This window comes from Acomys russatus, chromosome 31, assembly GCF_903995435.1.
Source record: "Acomys russatus chromosome 31, mAcoRus1.1, whole genome shotgun sequence".
NCBI lineage: Eukaryota > Metazoa > Chordata > Mammalia > Rodentia > Muridae > Acomys > Acomys russatus.
Genome location: NC_067167.1, coordinates 31,740,984 through 31,764,067, shown reverse-complemented (window position 1 = coordinate 31,764,067; position 23,084 = coordinate 31,740,984). Strand labels below are relative to the sequence as shown.

General features: G+C 43.4%; 1 protein-coding gene across 1 annotated transcript in view; it reads left to right on the top strand.

The window, feature by feature from the left end:
- Positions 1 to 531: 531 nt before the first annotated feature.
- Zdhhc17 (zinc finger DHHC-type palmitoyltransferase 17) overlaps positions 532 to 23,084 on the top strand; it is a 66,174-nt gene continuing 43,621 nt past the window's right edge. The window contains exon 1 of the mRNA XM_051139931.1: positions 532 to 668. Within this exon, the coding sequence (XP_050995888.1) occupies positions 576 to 668 (93 nt within the window). The 5' untranslated portion in view covers positions 532 to 575. The remainder of the gene's footprint in view (positions 669 to 23,084) is intronic.

Sequence of the window (23,084 nt, the reverse complement as noted above, 5' to 3'; positions counted from 1 at the left end):
TCATATTAAAATGTAGCAGACGAGAACGTGTGTGTGTGTGTGTGTGTGGGCTCTGACCTTGTAAGACAATTATTTAAAAAAATGTACTAGCTCAATCGCCAATACGGCAAGGGCGGGATCACGCAACAAAAGCTTTCCGAGGAAGCCAGGTTTTGTCCTTGTTTCTCCGGGCGTCCCGGAGACGAGGGGGCAGGAGGCATCTTTGTATCTCGGGGGTCCGGGTCGTGCACCGCGCAGCCCGGGGACTCGCTCCTAGCTCCAGATCCTCCTCCTTTCTCGGGTGGCCGGTGCCTAGCAGCTCGCTCGCAGGACCCGCTCCCGGGTCCGCGACGCCCACGCCCAGCGCGGTCCGCTGCTGCCCCAGCGCAGTGCAGCAAGCGGGCCGGGACCGCGCACGCGCACCGGGACCCGCGCCCTCGGCGGCGGGAGGGGCTGAGAGGGGCGTCCCGGGGGCTCGGTGGGGGGAGGAGGAGGAGGAGGAGGAGGGAGAGAAAGAGGAGGCGGCGGCGGCCGCGTCGCCCTCGTCCCGGCTCGCGCTCGCCGAGCCCCGCGAGGCTGAAACGCTTTCTCCCAGCATGCAGCGGGAGGAGGGATTTAACACCAAGATGGCGGACGGCCCGGATGAGTACGATACCGAAACGGGCTGCGTGCCCCTTCTCCACCCCGAGGTGAGGCACCGCGCCGAACCCCTCTCCGGGCCCTGCGGCCCCGGGGTCCCGCTCCCTCAGCCTCACCGAGGGGCGGCAGCCGAGGAGAGGCGTCCTCGCGGAGGGAAGGCGGTGCGGAACCCCCGGGGAGGCTGAAGGAGCGGGTCCAGGCCCGGGCGCAGCGGCGAGCGGATAACGGGGGAGGAGATAGCGGGGCGGGCCCGGCCGGGGCGGGCTCAGGGACGCCGTCCCTGGCGGTGCCTGGAGGGCAGAGGTGGGGATGTGGTTGGTCCCGTTTTGTCGCTCCGCTGCTTGGCGGGTTGCAGAAGCGACGGGGCCCTGCTGACACTTTGGAACCTCAGCTGTTAGCCCCTTGGTCTCGCTCCAAGCCTCTCCAGGGAGGGGAGGAAGCGTATCTGTTCTTGTTTATTTTATTTTTTTCCTCCTTTCGTCGTGGTGAATGGACACTGCCACCTTTTCCAGTAGTCCACTAGTGGCGGGGGTGGGAGGGAGAAGGAATAGTAGGTTCTTGGGCAGAGGGATGTCCTTCCAGGACCTGCCATAGCAACCAACTCGCCGCTCAGGACGTCGAATTTCGGTGTTTGAGTATTTGTCTTTAAGCCATTCAGGGGGAGAAAGTGGCGGGGTGGGTGGGTGTCAGAACTTGCGGGAATAAACCCACGCACACACTAGCTTGCCACAAAGTTACCGCTGTTTTAGGAACCGGGGTGTGCGTTGGGGAGGGTAGCCAGGGCAACACGTTTCCCACCATTTCTTTTGTATCTTGTCATGAAAGTGAACAGTTTTCTGTTCCAGATCAGTCACATTCTGTAGTTGTTTACCATCCGGTTTGTGGCTGAGTTTGTGTTTTGTTCAGGCCTGGAAGCGCTTCTTCATGCGTTCAGGTTTTTAACGGTGCACGGCGAGATGCAGCGAGGGGAGGAAAGAGCAGCGCAGCTTCCTGCAGAACTCAGGTCGTGTTTTGAGATTTGAGTGTGCTGTGCAAATCTGTAGTGTTCACTACAGGGTGACCAAACGTGGTTACTTTACGTTTGATTGATTTTCTTTCTTTCTTTTTTTTTTTTTTTTTTTCCTTCTGGTTTTTCGAGACAGGGTTTCTCTGTGTAGCCTTCGCCATCCTGGACTCACTTTGTAGACCAGGCTGGCCTCGAACTCACAGCGATCCGCCTGCCTCTGCTTCCAGAGTGCTGGGATTATAGGCGTGCGCCACCACGCCCGGCTCTTGATTTTATTTTTTTCTGGAGTTTGTATCTTGCGTTTTTTAAAGGACCACTTTTTCATATGTTAATACTCTGTCATCATCTCATTCATAACTTGGTCACATATACATAAACAAAACTAGACGGTTTTTTAGAAATATATGCCAGGACAAGTCTCATTAGGAAAGGCTATTTTGGGCTGGGCGTGGTGGCACACGCCTGTAATCCCAGCACTCAGGAGGCAGAGGCAGGCAGATCGCTGTGAGTTCGAGGCCAGCCTGGTCTACAAAGGAAATCCAGGACTAACACAGGCTAACACAGAGACCCTGTCTGGAAAAACCAAAAAAGAAAAAGAAAAGAAAAAAAAAAAAAAAAAAAAAAGGCTATTTTGGGTTTCTTACAGAACTCTAGTAAGAATAATTCTTGGGGGCTGGGGCGGTTCTGAGACATGGTTTCTCTTACACAGAACCCTGGTTGTCCTGGACTCTCTTTGTAGACCAGTCTGGCCTCGAACTCAGAGATCCATCTGCCTCTGCCTCTGCCTATCGTGTGCTAGGATTAAAAGTGTGCACATGCCCGGTTAAGAGTAAACTTAAAAAAAAAAAATGAAGTGGTAACCGTCTTAGAATTGGTATTAGAGATATTTAAGATTTATTTATTATGTATACAACGTTGTGCCTGCATGTACACCTCCACGCCATAAGAGGGTGCTAGCTCTCATTATAGACGGTTGTTTTTTTTTTTTTTTTTTTTTTTTTTTTTCGAGACAGGGTTTCTCTGTGTACCCTTGGCTGTCCTGGACTCACTTTGTAGACCAGGCTGGCTTCGAACTCACAGTGATCCGCCTGCCTCTGCCTCCCAAGTGCTGGGATTAAAGGCGTGCGCCACCACGCCCGGCTCTATAGACGGTTGTTAGCCACCATGTGCTTGCTGGGAACTGAACTCAGGACTAGAGATATTTCTTTTAGTTTACACTTAGGCCCTAAAGATGTCCAGGAAAATTTCAGATTTTTCTGAAGTTGTAATTGGGGCTAAGGAATCTTTCTATGCATCTGTACCTGTGGGTATATTTCAAGCACTTAAAAGTATTATGTATTTTAATGTACTGTGACAGTCAGTGGCAGGCAGTTTGGAGGTGGAGGGAGGGGGATTAGGAATTCAAAGCTCTCCTTAACAGCTTGACGAGTTGAAGGTCAGTTTGGCCTAAATAAGACCCTATCTCATTGAACTTGGAGGCATATGCCTTTAATCCCAGTAAAAAACCAGACCAAACTATAAACAACACAAAAAACATTTTGCTTTGTAAACGTGTATGTTGTTTGTTACCCTAAACATAATGTTGCAGGGTGTGGCAGTCCCAGTTCTGGGAAGGCAGAGTCAGTAGTGTCTCCTGAGTTTGGAGCAGACTGCTCTACGCAGCAGGTTCTGGGCCAGCTAATAAATCTAGCGATCGCTCTGTGTAATAGAGAGCTTGAGGTTTAGGTGTCCCTTGCCCGTTATTTAATATATGGTATATTACTAGAAAATCAACTTCCTATTTTTCAGAGTTGAAATTGGGGAGGTAAGTATTCCTTTTACCAAGTAAGCACAAGGTCTAGTAAGGCTAATTCTGGAACTTCGGGGACTGACTGAAGTCACTGTTTTCTGTCCTTAGTTTCCTTTTATTTTTTTAGTTTTTTGAGACAGGGTTTCTCTGTGTAGCCTTGGCTATCCTGGACTCGCTTTGTAGACCAGACTGGCCTCGAACTCACAGGGATCCGCCTGCCTCTGCCTCCCGAGTGCTGGGATTAAAGGCGTGCGCCACCACGCCCGTGTCTGTGGTTAGTTTTTTGCACCTGCTGTAGACCTACTGTTGTGTTCCATACAGTGTGTTAAGTGTTGAGCAGGGCTTTACTGTTTCTCTAGAGTTTGCGAAATTGGGATGTTGATGATGATACTCAATTAATGGTTCATTAAAGAGATTAACGGAGATAAAGGAGAATACAGGTTTTGACTTACACTGACTAGGATTACCATTCTCCTGTTGCTCCTATTTTATCTTCTTCCTCTTCTTCCCCTTCTTCCTCTTCCAGGCTGGATGTCTTATGGCTCACCCCCAACTCCCTTTGTTCCCCCCCCTTCCCCCCACAGGGTTTCTATGTGTGTAGCCTTGGCTGTCCAGGACTCCCTTTGTAGACCAGGCCGGCCTTGAACTCACAAGCAATCCACCTGCCTCTGCCTCCTGAGTGCTGGGATTAAAGGTTTACACCACCACGCCCGGGCTTCCGGCTCCCTTTGTAATCGAGAATGACCTTGAAGTTCGGATCCTCACCTGGGCCATAGTGGTGTGCCTCAGTGCCTTGTGCATGCTAGGTGAGGGCGCTCCACCACCAGAGCCTCATTCCCAGCCATCCGTTCCAACCTGGAATCCTCAGTAATTAAATATGAAATAAAAACCTCTCAGCTTTGTTAATCAGAAAATATTGATGTCCAACTGTCAGGCAGTATAGGTCTTTCCACTCTCACTACCAGAAGAAGTGATGCTTTCTTTTTGAGTTATTTAAAAATTTGTGTTTTGTTTTTTGGGTTTTAGACAGGGTTTCTCCGTGTAACCCGGGTTGTCCTGGAACTGGCTTTGTAGACCAGGTTGCCTCGAATTCTGATCAAACCGCCTGCCTCCGCCTCCCAAGTGCTTGGGATTAAATTGACCTGGTTTAGTGAAATTTTAATTTATTGGATTTACATTTTGTAGAAATGTTTCATTTCACTTTTTCTTTAGATTTAATGTCACAAAAATAGTTTCTAAGTATTTGTAAATTGGTAAATAATTTGTAGGAGATAGAGTGTAACTGGTGCCAAATGCGGTAGAACACAACTTAGTACAAATGCTTGAGCAACTGAAACAGGAGGGGTGTGAGCTCCGAGCTATTGAGAGGCGCAGCAAGACTGTCCCTCCAGAGTACATGGATGGAAGGCCTCGAGATGGGTAGATGGAATCAGCTGTTGCCAAACCACCATTTGTATGTAAACTGTCCACCATTAAAACTCCTTTTAGGGGGCTGGAGAGATGGCTGCTCTTCCAAAGGTCATGAGTTCAATTCCCAGCAACCTTATGGTGCCTCACAACCATCTACAATGCGATCTAGTGCCGTCTTCTGGCCTGCAGGTATTAGATGCAGGCAGAACTCTGTATATATAATAAATCTTTAAACAACAACAACAACAACAAACCACTACATCAGGAAATGTCACTTAAAAAAAAAACTCCTTTTAGACATATAAAACAGTTCTGGACAATGAAATGTTTTTAGAGGTATTTCTGGTAAGAAAACATTACTTTTAAAATGAAATGCCATTCACTTAGTGAGTCATGTAGATACTTGTTTATCAGAGTTGGCCCAGGTATGGTACTGAATTCAGTGTGTGTGTACGTGTGTGTACGTGTGCGTGCGTGCTTAAAGTGAAGAAGCACCAAAGGATACCTTTTAAGTGTGGGTTCTGCAGTTTACTGTCATTTAGGTCAAATTATGTTTCCTTCTATTGTAAAGTTGGGTTGCTATTACCTACTTTCTATAGTGGTTGAGTGTTAGCATTAGAAAAGCTACTATTTGTAAGTCAGCCAGCCTGCGTTTGGGCTGACAAACACGAAAGCCTTGGCATATCATATAGTGAGTGCTGAAAGGAAGTTGATGTTACCATTGCTCTGTTGAAATAGTTCATTTTTTCACGGAAGAGGAATTAGAGGCTATCTGGGAATAGATAGACTGGCCATCAGGAGGTTAGGGTGCTGGTCCTGGATCTGTACCCCTGAGTTAGTAGATGCTTAGCTGCTCTTAGTTTCTTTGCTTTTCAGTTAAAGGCTAAACTAGATGATCTGTCCCCAAGATTTGTTTGAACTTTGATACTCTGACTGAAGTTGTGATTTTTTTTTTTTTTTTTTTGGTCATGATAATCACCTTGAACATCTAACTGGTATGCACACAATAATATTTTAGATTGTATGAGTTAAAATAAAGTGAAATGAGTAGTATGTTTTCAGAAAGTAATAATCTAGTTGGAAACTAAATGTCTGAAAAACCCGATGGAGTCCAAGTCAGTGCTGAATGGAGTCGTTGCCTGTTAGCAGTGTCAGGTTCCCGTTGCTCTGAATAACCGGCCAGAAGACTAGAGGAGGGACAAAGGCCATGTGCTCACAGATGAGCTCAGCCCTTCAGGAGAAGATGACAGACCCCCTCTGCCAGCTGTCAAAGGAGGGAGGAGCTCCTGGTTCACAAATCTGGCAGCGTTGGATTGGCTTGCCTGCATTATCTGGGCTTTCACTTACTGCTTTCTTCCCTTCCCTCATTTTCAGAACCTGATACTGCCTGCACTTTCCCCCCACCCCGTGTGTGTGTGTGTGTGTGTGTGTGTGTGTGCGCGCGCGCGCGCGCGCGCTTGCTTTAAACAGTGACACTTTTACATTTATCTATACCCATTTTCTTTTCACGGTTTGTCTTGGTTGAATGTTGAAATAAAACATTACTATACCTGTTGTCTCACAGGCTTTCTTCATAGTCTTTCTTTTCAGACTTTAGTAGTGATGACTTTGTCTTTTTTCCATTTGTACTTTACATCCTATTAAAGATACATTTATTTATGTGTATAAATTAATGTTTGCAGACAGGAAATTTCTTTCAAACTTGTTTTCTTCTGTTAGGCTACTGGCAACTCCCTCAGACTTGCGTTTGCATGTGTTAGTATGCCTTAGGATGCCTTTTCTTTTTAGTTTTTTTTTTTTTTTTCAATTGGGTGTGGTGGCCCACACCTTTAATCCCAGCCCTGGAGGTAGAGATACACAGATCTCTTAAGTTTGAGGCCAGCTTGGTCTACAAAGTGAGTTCCAGGATAGCTGTGGGTTATGCAGAGAAACCCTGTTTCAAAAAACAAACACAGATGTATTTTCATTGTTTATTTGTGTGAATGTGTGAGTGTGTGTACATGCTTATGGAGGCCAGATGAGGGAGGCAGGGCCTCCTTGAACTGGGCAGTTGTGAGCTGCCCCATGTAGGTGCTTGGGACTGACTGTGGGTCCTCTGGAAGACCAGCAAGTCCTCTCAACTGAGCTGTCTTTCCAGCCTCTTTTCCTTTTTTGTTTTGTTTTGTTTTTTCGAGACAGGGTTTCTCTTGTAGTTCTGGCTGTTTTGGACTTGTAGACCAGGCTAGCCTTGGACCCAGTAGAGATCTGCCTGCTTCTGCTTCCCAGTGTGAGGATAAAAGGGCTGCGCCACCACTTCAGCTTCTTTTTCCTTTTTAATTGAAGCAAACATGCTCTAAATTATGTAATTGTAACTTAGATTTGAAAGGCATAATAACTACTGAGTCTCTATAAAATGAAGATAAGACCTTATGGAGACTAATAAATCCAAAGTTGAAAAATACTAGCCCAAAGCCTTACTTTATTTGATGGGAGAAATGCCATTTTTCTTTTTCATTTCTTTTCAGTTTTTTGAGACAGGGTTTCTCTGTATAGCCTTGGCTGTCCTGGACCCGCTTTGTAGACTGGGCTGGCCTTGAACTCACAGCAATCCACCTGCCTCTGCCTCCTGAGTGCTGGTATTAAAGGCATGCACCACCAAGCCTGGCGAAAATGCCATTTTTCTGTCCCCCCCCCCCCCCCAAGATAAGGTTTCTCTGTGTAGCCTTGGCTGTCCTGGACTCACTTTGTAGACCAGGCTGGCCTTGAACTCAACAGATGTCTGCCTCCCAGAGTGCTGGGATTACAGGCATGTGCTACTACACCTGGCATTTTTTTTCCTTTTTCAATTTTAATTTCATTTGTTTTTAAGACAGGGTCTCATATAGTCCAAGATGGCCTCTGATTCACTGTGTAGTTTAGGGTGAGTGATCTTGAGTTCTGGATTCTTTAGACTCCACCTCCTACAGTGCCTGGATCACAGGTGTAGGCCCCCATGCCCAGGGCCAACTTGACACAAGGCAGACTCACCTGAAAAGAGAGTCTCATGGAGGGACTGTCTAGCTTCGAGTGGCTTTGGAGGGTTGTCCTGACCACAGTAATAGATGTAGGAAGACCCAGGCTGAATGTGGATGGTGTCTTCCTGGGGTCCTGGACCAAAGAAGCTGAGCAGTACACCTGCAGTCCCAGCACTTGGAGGCAGAGGCGGGCAGATCTCTGAGTTGGAGGCCAGCCTGGTCTACAAAGTGAGTCCAGGACAGCCAGGGATACACAGAGAAAACCTTGTCTTGAAAAACAAAAACAAACAAAAAAGTATTAAGAGTGAACCCTGGAGTGTGTGGATAGAAAAACATTAAGCATGAGCAGTGAGTGATGTTAGGATACTTGTATTCAAATCCTAGGTCCCTTACTCACTAGATGTGTGAGCCTGGTAAAATTTGAACTCTGTGTTTCAGCTGTGTAAGCTAACACCAAGTTGTAATAGGAGGTTATTGTAATAACTAAACGGGATAATTTACGCAAAGTTCTGTGTCTGGTAGGTTTTAGCTATTAATGTAATAATAGATAATATCTTAAGTTGACAGTTTGAGCAGTAGTGGCGAGTGTGTGTGTTTGTGTACATGTGTACGCACGTGTTGTCTTAGAGATAACAGACTGACTGAGTGACTACAGTAAGTAACACAGTCAGTACTGAGTTGTCTCAAGGGTGGCAGAAGATTTTTATGATAAGCCCCTTTGTTCTTACTTTATTGTCTTAGACAGTGTTTGTAGAACTTCTGAATATGATTTTGACCCTTTGGTAAGCACAAAATGGTGAAGTTTGCAAAGTAACACATGATTGGGCTGGAGAGATGGCTCAGAGGTTAAGAGCACTGTCTGTTCTTCCAAAGGTCCTGAGTTCAATTCTCAGCAACCACATGGTGGCCCCCAACCATCTATAGTGAGATCTGGTGCCCTCTTCTGGTGTGCCGGCACACATTGGGGCAGAATACTGTATAAATAAATAAAACTTAAAAAATAAAAATAAAAAGAAACAGAAGAGTGTAGGTTTTCAGATATTTCAGGGTAGATGAGGAGTGAGATTGTGTGTTTGTGTGTGTGTTAAATTCAAAACTATGGATTGTAGGCTGTTAACGTTTGTTGAGGGTGCTGTGGTGGGACAGGTAAGGCATCTTAAAAATACAAGGTGGCTCAGCAAGTAAAGACACTCACTCAAGTCTGCTGACCTGAGTTTGACACCAGGGACCCATATGGTAGAAGGAAAGAGCTAAGTCCTGAAATTGTGCCCCACGTGAGGGCTGTGGCGCACACACACACACACACACACACTCAAACACACACACACACACACACACACACACACACACACACACACCTCCACAAAATAATAAATGTAATAAAAAATGTAAAACACACTAAATATAAAGTGCTCTGTACAGAGCTTCGAATGATGTCAGTGCCAGTCACAAAGGGGTTGTGCTGTTCAGATGCCTACGTTCTCTTTAAAAGGGTCACACCGTGGTGTTACTGTTGTAGATGGAGATTTTAAGAGTAAATAATCAAGTATCTTTGATGGTCATGCTTCAGGATGGCATGTTTATACATTATATGAATGAGAATTTACAGCCAGTGGCTTATTTATCCAGTTTTAGGACAGTGCCTTCTTTTAGGGTTTTGTTAAAAGAGAATTATATTAGTAGTGACTGAGTTGAAAAAAGGTGCAGTGAAACCTCAGCCTTCTGCGAAAGGAAATAACTGCAAAGAAGATAATACTGTGACTTGCAAAGACTTAAACGGTGTTTTTTTTCCGAACGTGGAGAAGTTGCCAAAGGAATCTCTAGTACCACCGAAGAGTAAATGTGAAGAAAACCAGAGAACTTTCCAAATGAATTAATCTGCTTTCTATAGAGTTAACACACGCCAACTAGAGTGTTTCTTTGATGGTCAGAATGTACCTCACAGTGGGCTCCTGAGTATCACTGAGTGTTGATATGCAAATGAGATAGCTGAGTGGACTGGAGCGTTTATGCAGTTGCCTTACTCTAGGGAAAAACAAGTGAAGAATATTCTGATTATGAGCACTTCCAAATTTATGAAGGATTTAATGAAAGATAACAGAACTAATGTGATTATCTTAATTTTCAAAGGGGAAAAACCCTGTTTATATACTGATTATGGAGTTACTCGAACTTTGTTAGAAACTTCTGGTTACAGATGCCAACAATTCAATGTTAGTTGTGTAAAAAGGAGTATTTAATTTCCTTTCCCAGATACCTGGAAAGGCCATGTCAGGGTGCAGCCATAGTCCGGCCAGAGCTGCTTTTCTCTTTGCCTTCTTTCAGCTGTGTTCTCTCCGAAGTCTGTGTGATGCAGACATGGATGCCAGGTTTATTTATTTGTATATTTTGGCCACACTGCTCAGACCATCTCAGTAGAGACAGACTGCACGTTGTCCACTCTACACTGAGTGGTAGTGTTGGACGGCTCAGATTTAATTCTGGGTCTGTGTAAGAGCACAGCACAGCAGTTGCTGGTCAGGATGACTGATGGGGCTGGGGAAGGAGGAGCTGGGCAGACAGGCCTGCTGCTGACTTAGCACTCTGTGGTTCTGTCATTTCCAGCTGTCACTTGTCTTTCACACGCATACTCTAAGAGGTCTTATTATAACTTAGTTGTGCTGCATAGTACAGTGTCCAGTGAGCTGCTGAGTGGCATTTGTTATGAATTACCTAGACACGGAATTGGTAAACCTTTTTGTTTAATGCCACATAGTTAAAATATTTTTAAAATTTCAGGCTGTACAGTTACCCTAGCAGTTTCTGGACCGTTGCTGCTGTGTAAAAAGTGGCTGTAAACAACAGGCATGCTGGCTAAGCATTGTTCTTCACATTTTACACGTTTATTTAACTTCACTGCTTTCAGTGTCTTTTTCAAATGAGATCGTTGATATATATGGAAATCAGACTTGCTGGAAAATGGCAGAGCTATATATAAACCCAGGTTGCCCCTGTATTTATATCAAACTTTAGTGTGATAGAAATGATAGGTACAAAGTTGTTATTTGGTAGACTCTGGACAGTTGTGGTTGCAAATGTCTTCATCTATGTTGTTTTTAATCTTCTACAAGTTTTTTTTTTTTTAGGTTTAGTTTAAGTTATATTCTATAAAATTGGCCAGGAAGTACAGTGAATTCCCATAATTCCTTTTCCCCACTTTATAATTTTCCTCATTATTAGCATATAGCAACAGAGAGGTATATTTGACAGTATTTCTGCTTATATTTATGTGTCACTGCCACTGAAAAATACATATTTTATATTTAAGGCTTACTCTTGGGGTTGTACAGCCTATGGATTTTAACAGGTCTGTGTTTGCCATAATAGAAGACTCCATAGCATTTCATTTTTACTTACTGTGGAGTAAAAGTCACATACATTTAGTAGAAACCACACTTCACGTTTTGTTCCTCGGGTAACGATATACAGATACTCTGTCGTGGTGCTGTTTGTAGTCATGAGCCCAGTCAGTCACACAGTCACTATGGCAAAGCAGCTCCTGTGCTGTAAGCCCAGAACTTAGGAGGATATGGCAAGTGGGTGTTGGAAGTTCGAGGCCAGCCTGAGTTATGTCCCAAGCTAGCTTGGGTTCCGTAAGATCCTGTCTCTGTTCTTTTTTTTTTCTTCCCCCTTTTGTTTTTCTTTGTTTTTTGAGACAGGGTTTCTCTGTATAACAGCTCTGGCTGTCCTGGAACTCCCTCTGTAGACCAGGTTGGCCTCAAACGCATGGAGATCCACCTACCTCTGCCTCCCAAGTGCTGGGATTAAAGGCCTGTGCCACCACTGTCCAGCCCTGTCTGTTCTTAAAAATGTGGAAGACTATTCAGCGCTAAAGAAAAATGCGGTCACAATATTTGCAGGACAATTCATAGACTTAAAACGTACGATACTAAGTGAGCTCACACAATGTCAGAAAAAAAAAGTATGATCTCTCCCATATGTAGGATCTAACCAACAATATAGATATGTTATGTAGACAAATGTGCATGTTGGTACAGTCTGCCTGTCTCTGCCTCCTGAGTGCTGGCTCATGATGTTTGTTTTTTACAATAAAGTTTATAGAAGTCTGTTAAAAAGCAACCAGTATGCTCAATTTGTGTGTGTGTGTGTGTGTGTGTGTGTGTGTGTGTGCACACATACATGTGTTGTATGTGGAGACCAGAGGACTGCAAGGTTGTTCCTCAGGAACTGTCCACCCCCCCCCCCCCCCTTTTTTTTTTTTGGAGAAAAGGTCTCAACGCCATGGAGCTCAGTGATTAGGCTAGGCTGCCTGGCCAGAGCACCCCCAGAAATGAACTCTCCTATCTGTGTCTCCCCAGTTTTAGGCTTACAAGTACATTCATGGTTCTTAACTTTGTTAGGTTGGGCCTGAGGATCTGAACCCTGGATTTTATGACTGATGGCTTGTATTTAACAACTGAGCATGTCCCAGCCCTAGTCGCAGTTTTAAATTTGGTGGTGTTGAGATTTAAAAAAGCCATGGATGCTGATGATTGAAATTTAGGTCCCTTTGCTCATGTAGCAAACCCTGACCAACCGAGCAGTCCTCCAGCCCCTGATAACACAGCTACAGTAACAAAATTACAGAAATGGAGAAGAAGCCATGGCTACCAGGGCCGAATCAGGAGGCTAGGTGCTGCTGCTGCTGCTGCTGCTGCTGCTGCTGCTTAATTTATGGGTGCTTAAGGCTTGGTCACTTTGAAGAGTTCCCTGAGTTGTCATGTGCACGAGTGATATAAAGATTTGTTGTCAGACTACATTCTTGTATGTAAGAGAGTGTTGACTTCAAGACTTCCAAATGCCACATCCATCACTAGGAACTCTGTTCTTGGGCACATCGCTTTTACCTTGGGTGTCTTCATTTTCTTTCCTGAAAAATGAAGATAATAGGAAACCTACATTTTTTTAATGTTTTTTTTAATTGAAAAATAAAATCATTCATATTACATCTCAATTGCTATCCCATCCCGTGCATCCTCCCATCCCTCCCTCCCTCCCACTTTCACCCCATTTCCCTTCCCTATGACTGTGACTGATGGGGACCTCCTGCCCCTGAATATGATGCTAGGGTATCAGGTTTCTTCTTGGTAGTCTGCTGTCCTTCCTCCGAGTGCCATCGGGCCTCCCCATCAAGGGGACATGGCCAAATAAGGGGCACCAGAGTTCGTGTGAAAGTCAGTCCCCAGTCTCCACTTAACTGTGGAGAATATTCTATCCCTTGGCTAGGTCTGGGTAGGGGTTTTATGATGACTGCACATATTGCCCTTGGTTGGTGCCATAGATCGAGCAGAACCCGTGGGCCCAGATCTGCCCATCATAGTGTGGAAACCTACATCTTAAGGGCTCCTTATAAAATTGAATGTGTTAACGTTTCCAAACTTTGAAATTGAGATCTGTGTTTTGCAGTGAATGGTGCCTTTTGCTTTGGCCAAGTAGTAGTAAATGTCTAGTCACCACTAGGCCATGGGCTTTCTTTGATTGCTGCTGACGGCATAGTTGTACATCTGCAGCCCGTCAGAGCCATGCTTTTCTTAAGGCTGAGCCCCTTCTAGCCTGTAAATTGTTTCCCTATGTATTTCAAGATGAGTACACTGCACATAGATGCCTTGTTAATATTAATTTTCTGTTGTTTTCTAGTTGGAGATTTTGTTTGTCCATGTACCTTCTCTGAGATTGTAAATATCACTCTTCTGTGTTTTGTGGGTATAATTATGACTTATGTATGTATAATTGTAAACACTGATTTATTTGGAACATTTGAATACCATAGTATAGATATACAAACTCTTGTTTATTTAAAAAGCAACTTGATTTCAAAAGTTCCAATTATTAAAATTTTTGTGTATATGGGAGGCAAAATCTCATTTAGTTTGGGCTGGCTTTGAATTTGTGAAATAATCATGGATGATCTTGAACCTTTGATTCTTGTGCCTTAAAGTGCTGAGATTACAGGTGCTCAGTACCCAGGATGTGTTGGGGATTGAACCCAGGCTTCAGTGCATCAGGCAAGCACTCTGCCAGCTGAGCTGCATTCCCAGTCCTGTGTGTAACCGAGTTAGTCTAGTCCAAGGAAAGAAGTACCCGTGGGAGGAGAATGGAGAGCCTAGAACCCAGCTTAGCATAGCTGACTAGATATGAACTTAAACATTTTTATTGGATAACATATGAATTTTCAGAAGATGAAAATTTAAGCCACAGAACTTTTTGGCCTTTCGAGACAAGATTTCTCTGTGTAGCCTTTGCTGTCCTAGACTCACTTTGTAGACCAGGCTGGCCTCGAACTCACAGCGATCTGCCTGCCTCTGCCTCCCGAGTGCTGGGATTAAAGGCGTGGACCACCACTGCACAGCTAAGCCACAGAACCTTTTAAGCCCTAAGAATTAATGATCCGGGCAGTGTTTTTCTAACCCTCTATAGTTAATCCTATGGTGCAGTAGCTACCAGTGGCATGAGGCTGTTTGTATAAGTAGATAAAATAAAAATTCAGATGTCAGTCATAAAACAGAAATCTTGAGTGTGTGTTAGTTTTATGTGGCTAGCAACTATTGCTCCTGACAGCACAAAATTTAGGGCTGTGTCTTCATATTGCACAAATTCAGCTGGACAACATTTTCCTACGCATATCTGCGTCTCTCACAGACATCTATTGGGGCTGGAGACATTGCTTAGTTGGTAAAAGCTGTGTGTGCAAGGATGAAGACCTGACTGAGATTGATTCCCTAGCACCCGTGGGTGCTAAAAGTTGGGCTGAGCAGTAGGCAAGTGTAATAGTGGAGCAGGGGAAGCAGGAACAAGTTGATTCCCAGAGCTTGCTAGCCAGCCAGTGTAACCAGTAGTGAGCGCCAGGCTCAGAGAGAGTAATGTGGTTAAGAGCGTTCACTGCTCTTCCAGAAGACCAGCGTTCAGCTCCCACCGTCTACATTGGGTGGTTCACACTGCGTGTAACTCCAGTTCCAGGGCATTTAGTGCCCTCTTTTGGCCTCTGAGGATGCCATACATAAAAATAATAAATTTTTAAAAAAGAAAAAAAAGATGGAGAGCAATTGAGGCAGACACCCCATGCCAACTTTTGTTCTCCAAACCCATACATACATCTGCATGCATACCCACGCATGCACACATGTGATCATATATACACAGGTGAGCATTACATGAATGGAATCATTTAGTATAAGCCATACAGGATTGATTTGATTTTTTTTTTTCCCACTCAGCATAATTCCTTGGAGATTTGTCAGCCATTTGTGGTAGTTCAATCCCTTTTGTTACTGATTGCTGGTCCCTAGTATGAAACCTCCATTTTATACATACATTGTACATGTACCTGACTTGTTTCCAGTATTTAGTTATTATAACGAAGGTGGCTTTAAATATTGTACACAGATACTTATGTAAACATAAGCCTTTAATTCTCTGGGGAAATGCTCACGAATGCAGTTAGTGGGGTCACATGGCAGTTGCATATTAATGTTTTTAAGAAATCAAGCTGTTGGCTGGGCATAGTGGCACACACCTTTAATCCCAGCACTTAGGAGGCAGAGGCAGAGGCAGGTGCATCTCTGTGAGAGGCCAGCCTGGTCTGCAGTAAGTCCAGGACAGCCAAGGTTACACAGAGAAACTGTCTTGGGAGGAGGGGGAAGAAAGAAAAAGAAAGCAAGCTGTTTCCAGAGTGGCTGCGCTCTTTATTTTACGGCAGCTGAGTGTGAATGATGTAACCCGCATGCTCACTGGGTCTGATGCTGCTGTATCACTTCATCGCTCTCCCTTCTTCAATCTGAATTGTTTGTTTGTTTGTTTTCTGGGACAGGGTTTCTCTGTGTAGCCCTGGCTGTCCTGGACTTGCTTTGTAGACCAGGCTGGCCTCAAACTCACATCAATCGGCCTGCCTCTGCCTCCCAAATGCTGGGATTAAAGGTGTGTGCCACCACCGCCCAGTTTCCAATCTGATTTTAAGGTTACTTTTGTGATTAGATTGCCACTCAGTAGGAGAGCCTTCGCTCTGGTGGGGTGCAGGGGCGAGGAATTAGGGTCATGTATGTATTAGGTGAGACATAAATGCATGAAACAGAAGAAAATTGTAATAAGTAGGAGAGGTTAAAAATGAATTGGAAGTAGAGGAGACCGTTTCGAGGATCATGAATATGATAGCCTTGTACATTGCTGGGGAAGGGCAAAGTTGTGGATTTGCTAGTTAAAATTTCTTTTTAAGGCCGGGCGTGGTGGCGCACGCCTTTAATCCCAGCACTCGGGAGGCAGAGGCAGGCGGATCGCTGTGAGTTCGAAGCCAGCCTGGTCTACAAAGTGAGTCCAGGATGGCCAAGGTTACACAGAGAAACCCTGTCTCGAAAAACCAAAAAAAAAAAAAAAAAAAAATTTCTTTTTAAATTATTGAATGTGTGTACATGATGTGTGTGTGAGCAGCTTAGTAGAGCTGAGTCCCCACCGTACTGGAGGTTCCAGCAGCTCAGCTCAGGCTCCCTGGCTTACCCAGCAAGCACCTCTATCTGTGCAGCCATCTACTGGTCCCCATTCATGAGGATGGATGAGGAGCTTACTTACATGGTACTGAAAACTGACCATTAGGCTGTATCATGGTTAACAGCTGTGGGATTGTTTGGTTTGGGATTAGGGAATAAGGAACAAGCTATATTGCAGTCACTCAAGTAGGGGAGGTTTTAACGGGGCCGAAGATGACAAGGCGTGACTTGGTTTCAGATATTTTATGTCAAGCCTAAAAATAGATGTGGAGGCAGCAATTCTCTTAAATTATGACTTTCTTCTTTTTCCGTGTGGTGTGTGTGTGTGGTGTGTGTGTGTGGTGTGTGTGTGTGTGTCATTGATAATAGCTTTCTTGATTGCTTTCACTTTATATGTTGAGGTAGTTCCTTGCTGAACCAGAGCTCACCCATTCACCTAGCTTAGCCTAGCTAGCTTGCTGGAGAACCTGCCCCTACTTCCCAAGGGTTGGGGAGTAAAGGCAAGTTACCATGCCCTTCTGGCTTTATCTACGGGGCCACCTTCTCAGCCTGATCCCTACCCCCTTCTCTTAGACAACACCGGCCTATGCAGCTAGTCCATGGTGGCCAGGAACTTGTGATGCTCCTCCCTCAGTGCCCTGAGTGATGGAGTTACCGGACTGGTGTGGGCAACCACACCTTTGACACTTTTAGCCTATCCTAACGGCTTGTGTTGATAAAGCCACCACCTGCTAGCCACTTTTTGAGTGGCTAATATTAAGTATCCATTCTCTTGTATATTTTCACTCCTGTATTTTTGGTGAACTACCTCTTGTTTGTACGTTTACTGAGGCTGCTGCTGTAAAATAACAGACTAGATGGTTTAAGCATAGAGAACCTTCTCTTCAGTTTTGGAAGTTAGAAAACAGGTCCAGATGCAGCTGTTGACAGGTATGCTTTCTCCTGAGGGATCAGCAGCTTTTAGGTGTCTGGTCTCACTGCTTTTTTAAAGTCTATACTTTTAACATTTGTTTTGTAGTAATTTGAGTTAATTTTTGTATAATTTGAGTTTCGAAAGTTGGGTTGATTTTTTTTTTTTTTTTTTTAATCTTAGTTTTTGTCTATAGATGCCCATTTATTAACAAAAACCCTTTCCTTGAATTGGTTAAAAATTGTTAAGCAAATATATGGGCTTTAATTTCTGGTGTTTTTTTGTTTTGTTGTTGTTGTTCTGTTTCTCTGGTTTCTATGTGTCTAAAACCAAGTCAGTCCTGTGCAATGTTGATAACTTTTGCTATGTAATAGTTCTGAAAATTGACTTTTAGAAAATAACAAGTGCCTTACCATATAAATTTAGAATAACCTTGTCTGTAGCTACAAAGAATCTTGTGGGATTTTGATAGAAATTTGCAATAAACTTGTATATAAATTTGGGGAGAATGGACATCTTTATGATTATGTTTGTTTATCCAGATTTTTATTTCTTCCATTAGCATTTAACAGAAAATGTTGCATGTGTCTGGCAACACTGACTTGTGTCCCTCATTCACTGGAATTTCTGTTCACTTGTGCATCATTAATTCTTGGCTTTACCACACTGTCTCTATTAGTGAAAAAAAAATTCCCAATTTTGAAACCAAACCAAACACTATTTTTTTCCTTAGGTCTCTTTTCTGTTCTGACTTCTGCTCTTATTTTTAACAAAAGTCCTTAGAGTTGCATGTGTTCTTTGTCTATAACTCCCTTCCGCCCAGCCTTTCTTAAACCATCTTCAATCAAGCACATGACCTCACCTTGTCAGAATAATCAGTGTTGTTAAGACCTAGGGCCAGATTGCTGTCCCCACTCTTCCTGCAGCTTTGATGGAGTTGTTTGCTTGATAAGCTTTCATTTTTTTTGCAGGGAAATAGGAACCAAAGTGTTTAGTGTTTCTCAGTTCTCCCCAAAGATGTCTGATGAATCCATATGTATTAATAACTGAGAAAACTACAGACAGTGCCAGGTCTGCCACTTGGACTCCCAGAACCAGTAGCTGTTTCCTCTCAAGGAAAGTCTTTGCAGAGATGACTAAGGATCTAAGATGGGGAGCTGTTCTTGCCTTTAGCAAGCAAGAACAATGGTTTTGGGTTTCTGGTCCAGAAGCCTAGATAGTAAGTTTGTGTTGCCTTAAGCCACTAGGTTTGTTCCAGTAGAAGAAAACAAACTAACGTAATTCCTTCACGTGATGCCTAATGTTGTGTTTGCATAGTAAGAGGAGCCTGGGGCTAGTGCGGCCAGCTGAGTGTCTGCGGGAAACGACGCTGGTGCTGGACCTGTGCCTTGAAAAGGTTCGCCTAAGCCTGAGCACACCTTCTAAGTCGGATGACTTTCAGGAGCTAGTTTTAAAGTACACAGCTTGCAGATGTAGAGGACGGTTGGAGGAGAATGGTAGATAGATACGAAGTTACAAAAGGAAGCTGGGACAGGCCCGCGGAGAGTTTGCATGATTGCTGAAATAGTCTCGTTTTCTTAATAAACCTGATCATAAAAAATTGAAGAGAACAATAGGGGCAGTAGGTATGTAGTGTTGTTACAAGGGGCACACAGAGAAAGGAGCCAGTACAGCTTTATTTAGAGAAAATAATTCGTGACGTTTTGGGATCAAGAGTCAAGGTTGAATGAGTTTCCTAGCTAGAACGTTTTGACACAGGGTTCTCTGTGTAGCACTGGCTGTCCTGGAGCTCACTTTGTAGACTAGTCTGGCCTTAAACTCAGAGATCCACCTGCCTCTGCCTCCCAAGTGCTGGGAGGCACCAACTGGCTGCTAGGACATTTTAGTAGATAGATTTAGCAAACAAGAAAGGCTAGGAATGTAGCTCCGCGATATTTGCTCAACACAAATGGGGTGCCATTAGTCCTTGCCCTGCAGGACAGGAAGGAAAACTAGACTGTGGAGGGTGCCAGAATCAGATGCCTTCTCACTAGCTGGAAGGATTAGCTGCTAGTTCCTTCTTAAGCCTTGCTGATTGAATGCTGTGGCATATTGAGTTAGTGACGGCTTTGTTTATTTTCAAAGATTTGAGTTTTACTTTCTCCTAAGAAATTACTTAATGCTTCTTAGGACCTTTCACCCTGTTTCTGCACCACTCAGGTTATTTTTGTTGTGTGTATGTAACTCTTACATTTGAAAAGGAAAGACAACTTAAAATGTTTATCCTTTTTTTTTTTTTAACTTAAAATGTTTAAAGGGCACTTTCTCAGCATCATTTTGTGTCTGACCCAGTGTTTTGGGACTGATTGGAAATGTTTTGAGGACTTGAGTTTAGGATGCTGGTAAGTGCTGCTGGTCCAGAGGGAGGAAAGGAAATGTCCAAGATTAATTTCAGTCCAACAGGGAAATGTATTATAAGGATGCTTTTCAGAATCTTGAGTTAAAAGATAAAATGATAATCACTCTAAGTGAAAAGCCAAAAACGTAGTTCTCACTCAAAAAGGAGTAAGAAATAATTTATTTTAGATCCAAGCACGAGTGACTGTAGCTGGGAAATACAGATTTAGGTTACCCCAAGTACCCAGGTGTTCTAAAGTTGTAACAGACCTCATGAGTTGTTACAGGAATAGAGCAAAGAGAATCATAAATGAAGACACTGTTTCAGTACACTGTGGGTTCAGCAGGGCCATCTTCCCCTTAGGCCTCAGATACTGTTTAATGTCACTGATGGAAAGAAACCAGGATTCTGCTAGTACATTCCAGAAAGATTTACCTATGTTGAAAGGTGTTAGTGCTGTAAGGAGCCATTGAGAGAGCTAAGCTAAGATAATTTGTCTCAGGACACACAGCAATCCAGTTCCACACAATCATTGATTAGAATTAGTCTTGTAAAATGTTTGATGTAGATATTTAATATTTTTTGCTAATGCAATGGGCATAAAAATGAGAAAATAATACCACCTATTTTTTGTTTTTTGTTTTTTTTTGGTACCAAGAACACTCTGGTTTGTTTTTGTTTTTTTGAGACAGGGTTTCTTGGTGTAGCCTTGGCTGTCCTGGACTTACTTTGTAGACCAGGCTGGCCTCGAACTCACAGCAATCCACCTGCCTCTGCCTCCTGAGTGCTGGGATTAAAGGCGTGTGCTACCATGCCCGACACCAATTTTTTTTAAAAAAAGGAAATTAGATTGTACTTTACACTATTCAAAGAGATAGTTTAAAATAATTTATTGAGGGCCACATATAAGAAATCTGTGAACATAAATTAGCAAAACAATATAGTAGTTACAGTCATCTCTAAAATAAATATGATTTCTAGAGCTCTGTCTGTATAGTACTTCCCAAAATATATGGCTCTTATGATTATATTAGAATAGATAGGTTTCTGCTGGAGTCTCAGCCCTGAAGCGTTAGCGGCTTCACGTTATCAGTTCCTGCTACACATGTGTTATGGGGCAAGCAATGGCAACTTTTGGACCCAGAATCACCATTTTTACTCTTTAAAAGGATTGCCAATCTCTGTGACACAGAGAAAGTAAGAGTGAGGAACCATATTTTCTGGCGTATAAGATGACCCCCAACTTTAACTTTAACTTTTCCAGTTAAAAAATAGAGATTGGAATATACTTGCTGTATAAGACTACCCCTCTTCCGGGGCACACCTGTGCTGCAGACTTGGACTGCAAAATCTATATTTTAACTTGAAAACTTAAAGTTAAAGTTGGGGGTTGTCTTATATGCCGGAAAATACGGTATATATTTGTTGTTCACATTCAGTCAAAAATAAAAACCCATGACGTACGCATACTATTTTCAAATGGCTGGGGTTGGACAGTCTTCCTATGTGCCTGAGAAGTGGGAATATTTGATAAATAGCATTAATGACTGCACTTACATTTAAATATAAGTCAGAGAAGCCCAAGGAAAAGATTAATGCATGTGACTACTAATGTCAGTAATACATTAGAGCCACAAATCAGCAATTCAAGAAATGAGACAGATGTTTTTAAGAAAATGGGTAATATCTAGTCTTGCATACACAAATCTAATTCAGACAAGTCAGATGAATCTCAGGATTCCAGTAAAGTTCTTATACAAAGTATGGGAACAGGAACCACCTCCCCCATACAGTAGGGAAATACTTTATTTTAAATTAATTAATTAATTATTTATTTTGTAGACAGTCTCTATGTAGTATTGGCTGTCCTAGAACTGACTTTGTTGACAGATTGGCTCAGACTCACAGAGAAGATCCACCTGCCTCTGCCTCAAAGTGCTGGGACGAAAAACATGTGCCACCAGCTCATCATAAATGTTATCTTGGGGGCTGGAGAGATGGCTCAGAGGTTAAGAGCACTGACCACTCTTCCAAAGGCCATGAGTTCAATTCCCAGCAACCACATATTGGCTCACAACCATCTATAACAAGATCTGTATCCATAATAAATAAATACATCTTTAAAAAAATATAAATGAAAGTTTTTTTAAATAGGGGAGGTTTTAAAAATAATGCCCAGTGTCATGGGAAAATAGTTAATAATATATTGTTGATTTGTTGATGGGATTACAAATACAGTCTGTTAGCTAGAAATACTTATGCCCTCTTGATGAAATGAAGAAGTGTTAACTGAGTTAAAGTTTTTGTTTTGGTTTTTTCGAGACAAGGTTTCTCTGTGTAGCCTTGGCTGTCCTGGACTCACTTTGTAGACCAGGCTGGCCTAGAATTTACAGCGATCCACCTGCCTCTGCCTGCTAAGTGCTGGGATTAAAGGTGTGCACCACCAGTCCCAGCTAAAGTTTTGGTTTTTTTGTTTTTGTTTTTGTTTTTGTTTTGCTTGTTTTTTTCGAGACAGAGTTTCTCTGTATAACAGCTCTGGCTGTCCTGGAACTCGCTCTGTAGTCCAGCCTGGCCTTGAACCTGCGGAGATCCACCTGCCTCTGTCTCCCAAGTGCTGGGATTAAAGGCATGAGCCACCACCACCTGGTTTGTTTGCTTTTTTAAGACATGGCCTCTCTAATGTGTAACTCTGGCTGTCCTGGAACTTGTTATGTAAACTAGGCTGGCTTCACGTTCACAGATGTTGCCTTTGTTTCCCTGGTGTTGGGATTAAAGTGTTTTTCAATATGAGAAAAAAAAATCCCACCCATGCTTTTATTTCCTTTAAGGGCGCCAGTACAGATGCACACGGTGGCACGTGTCTAATACTAGCACTTGGGAGGTTGAGATAGGAAGATTGTGAGTTTGGGGTCAGTCTGGGCTACCTAGTGAGACCCTGTCTTAAAAAGAGGGCACTAGTGTCATGCTAGGCTCTGCTGTGCTGTAGATACTTGGCAGATAGTGTTCTTATCCTGTCATATTTTAAAGTCTAGTGGGGAGAATTTAGTGGAGTATGTGGAAAAGGAGCTCAGTGCAGAACATCAAGTTTAGGTTAGCAGGGCTAGCCTGAAGGTTCAGCCATCAGAGAGACAGTGCTGCAGGGTGTCAGTGTATGGAGTGTCTATAAGACATAGGATAGTTTTATGGGGTACAGGTTTGTGTGGTCTGTTGTTGACTGAAGTGTTAGGGGTTGCATGGCTGTGTTCAGGCAGATAGACATTCTGCTAGTGGTGTTTATTTACCTAGAAAGGTTTAGGAGAAGCTAGTATCTGAGAGTAGAAGATTTTTGTCTTTTGTTTTGAGACTGGGTCTCTCTATGTAGCTCTGGTAGTGTTCACTATGGAGCTCACTATGTAGACCACTGGCCTTGAACTCATGGAGATCCACCGGCCTTGGATTAAAGGAGTGTTGTGCCACCAGGCTTAC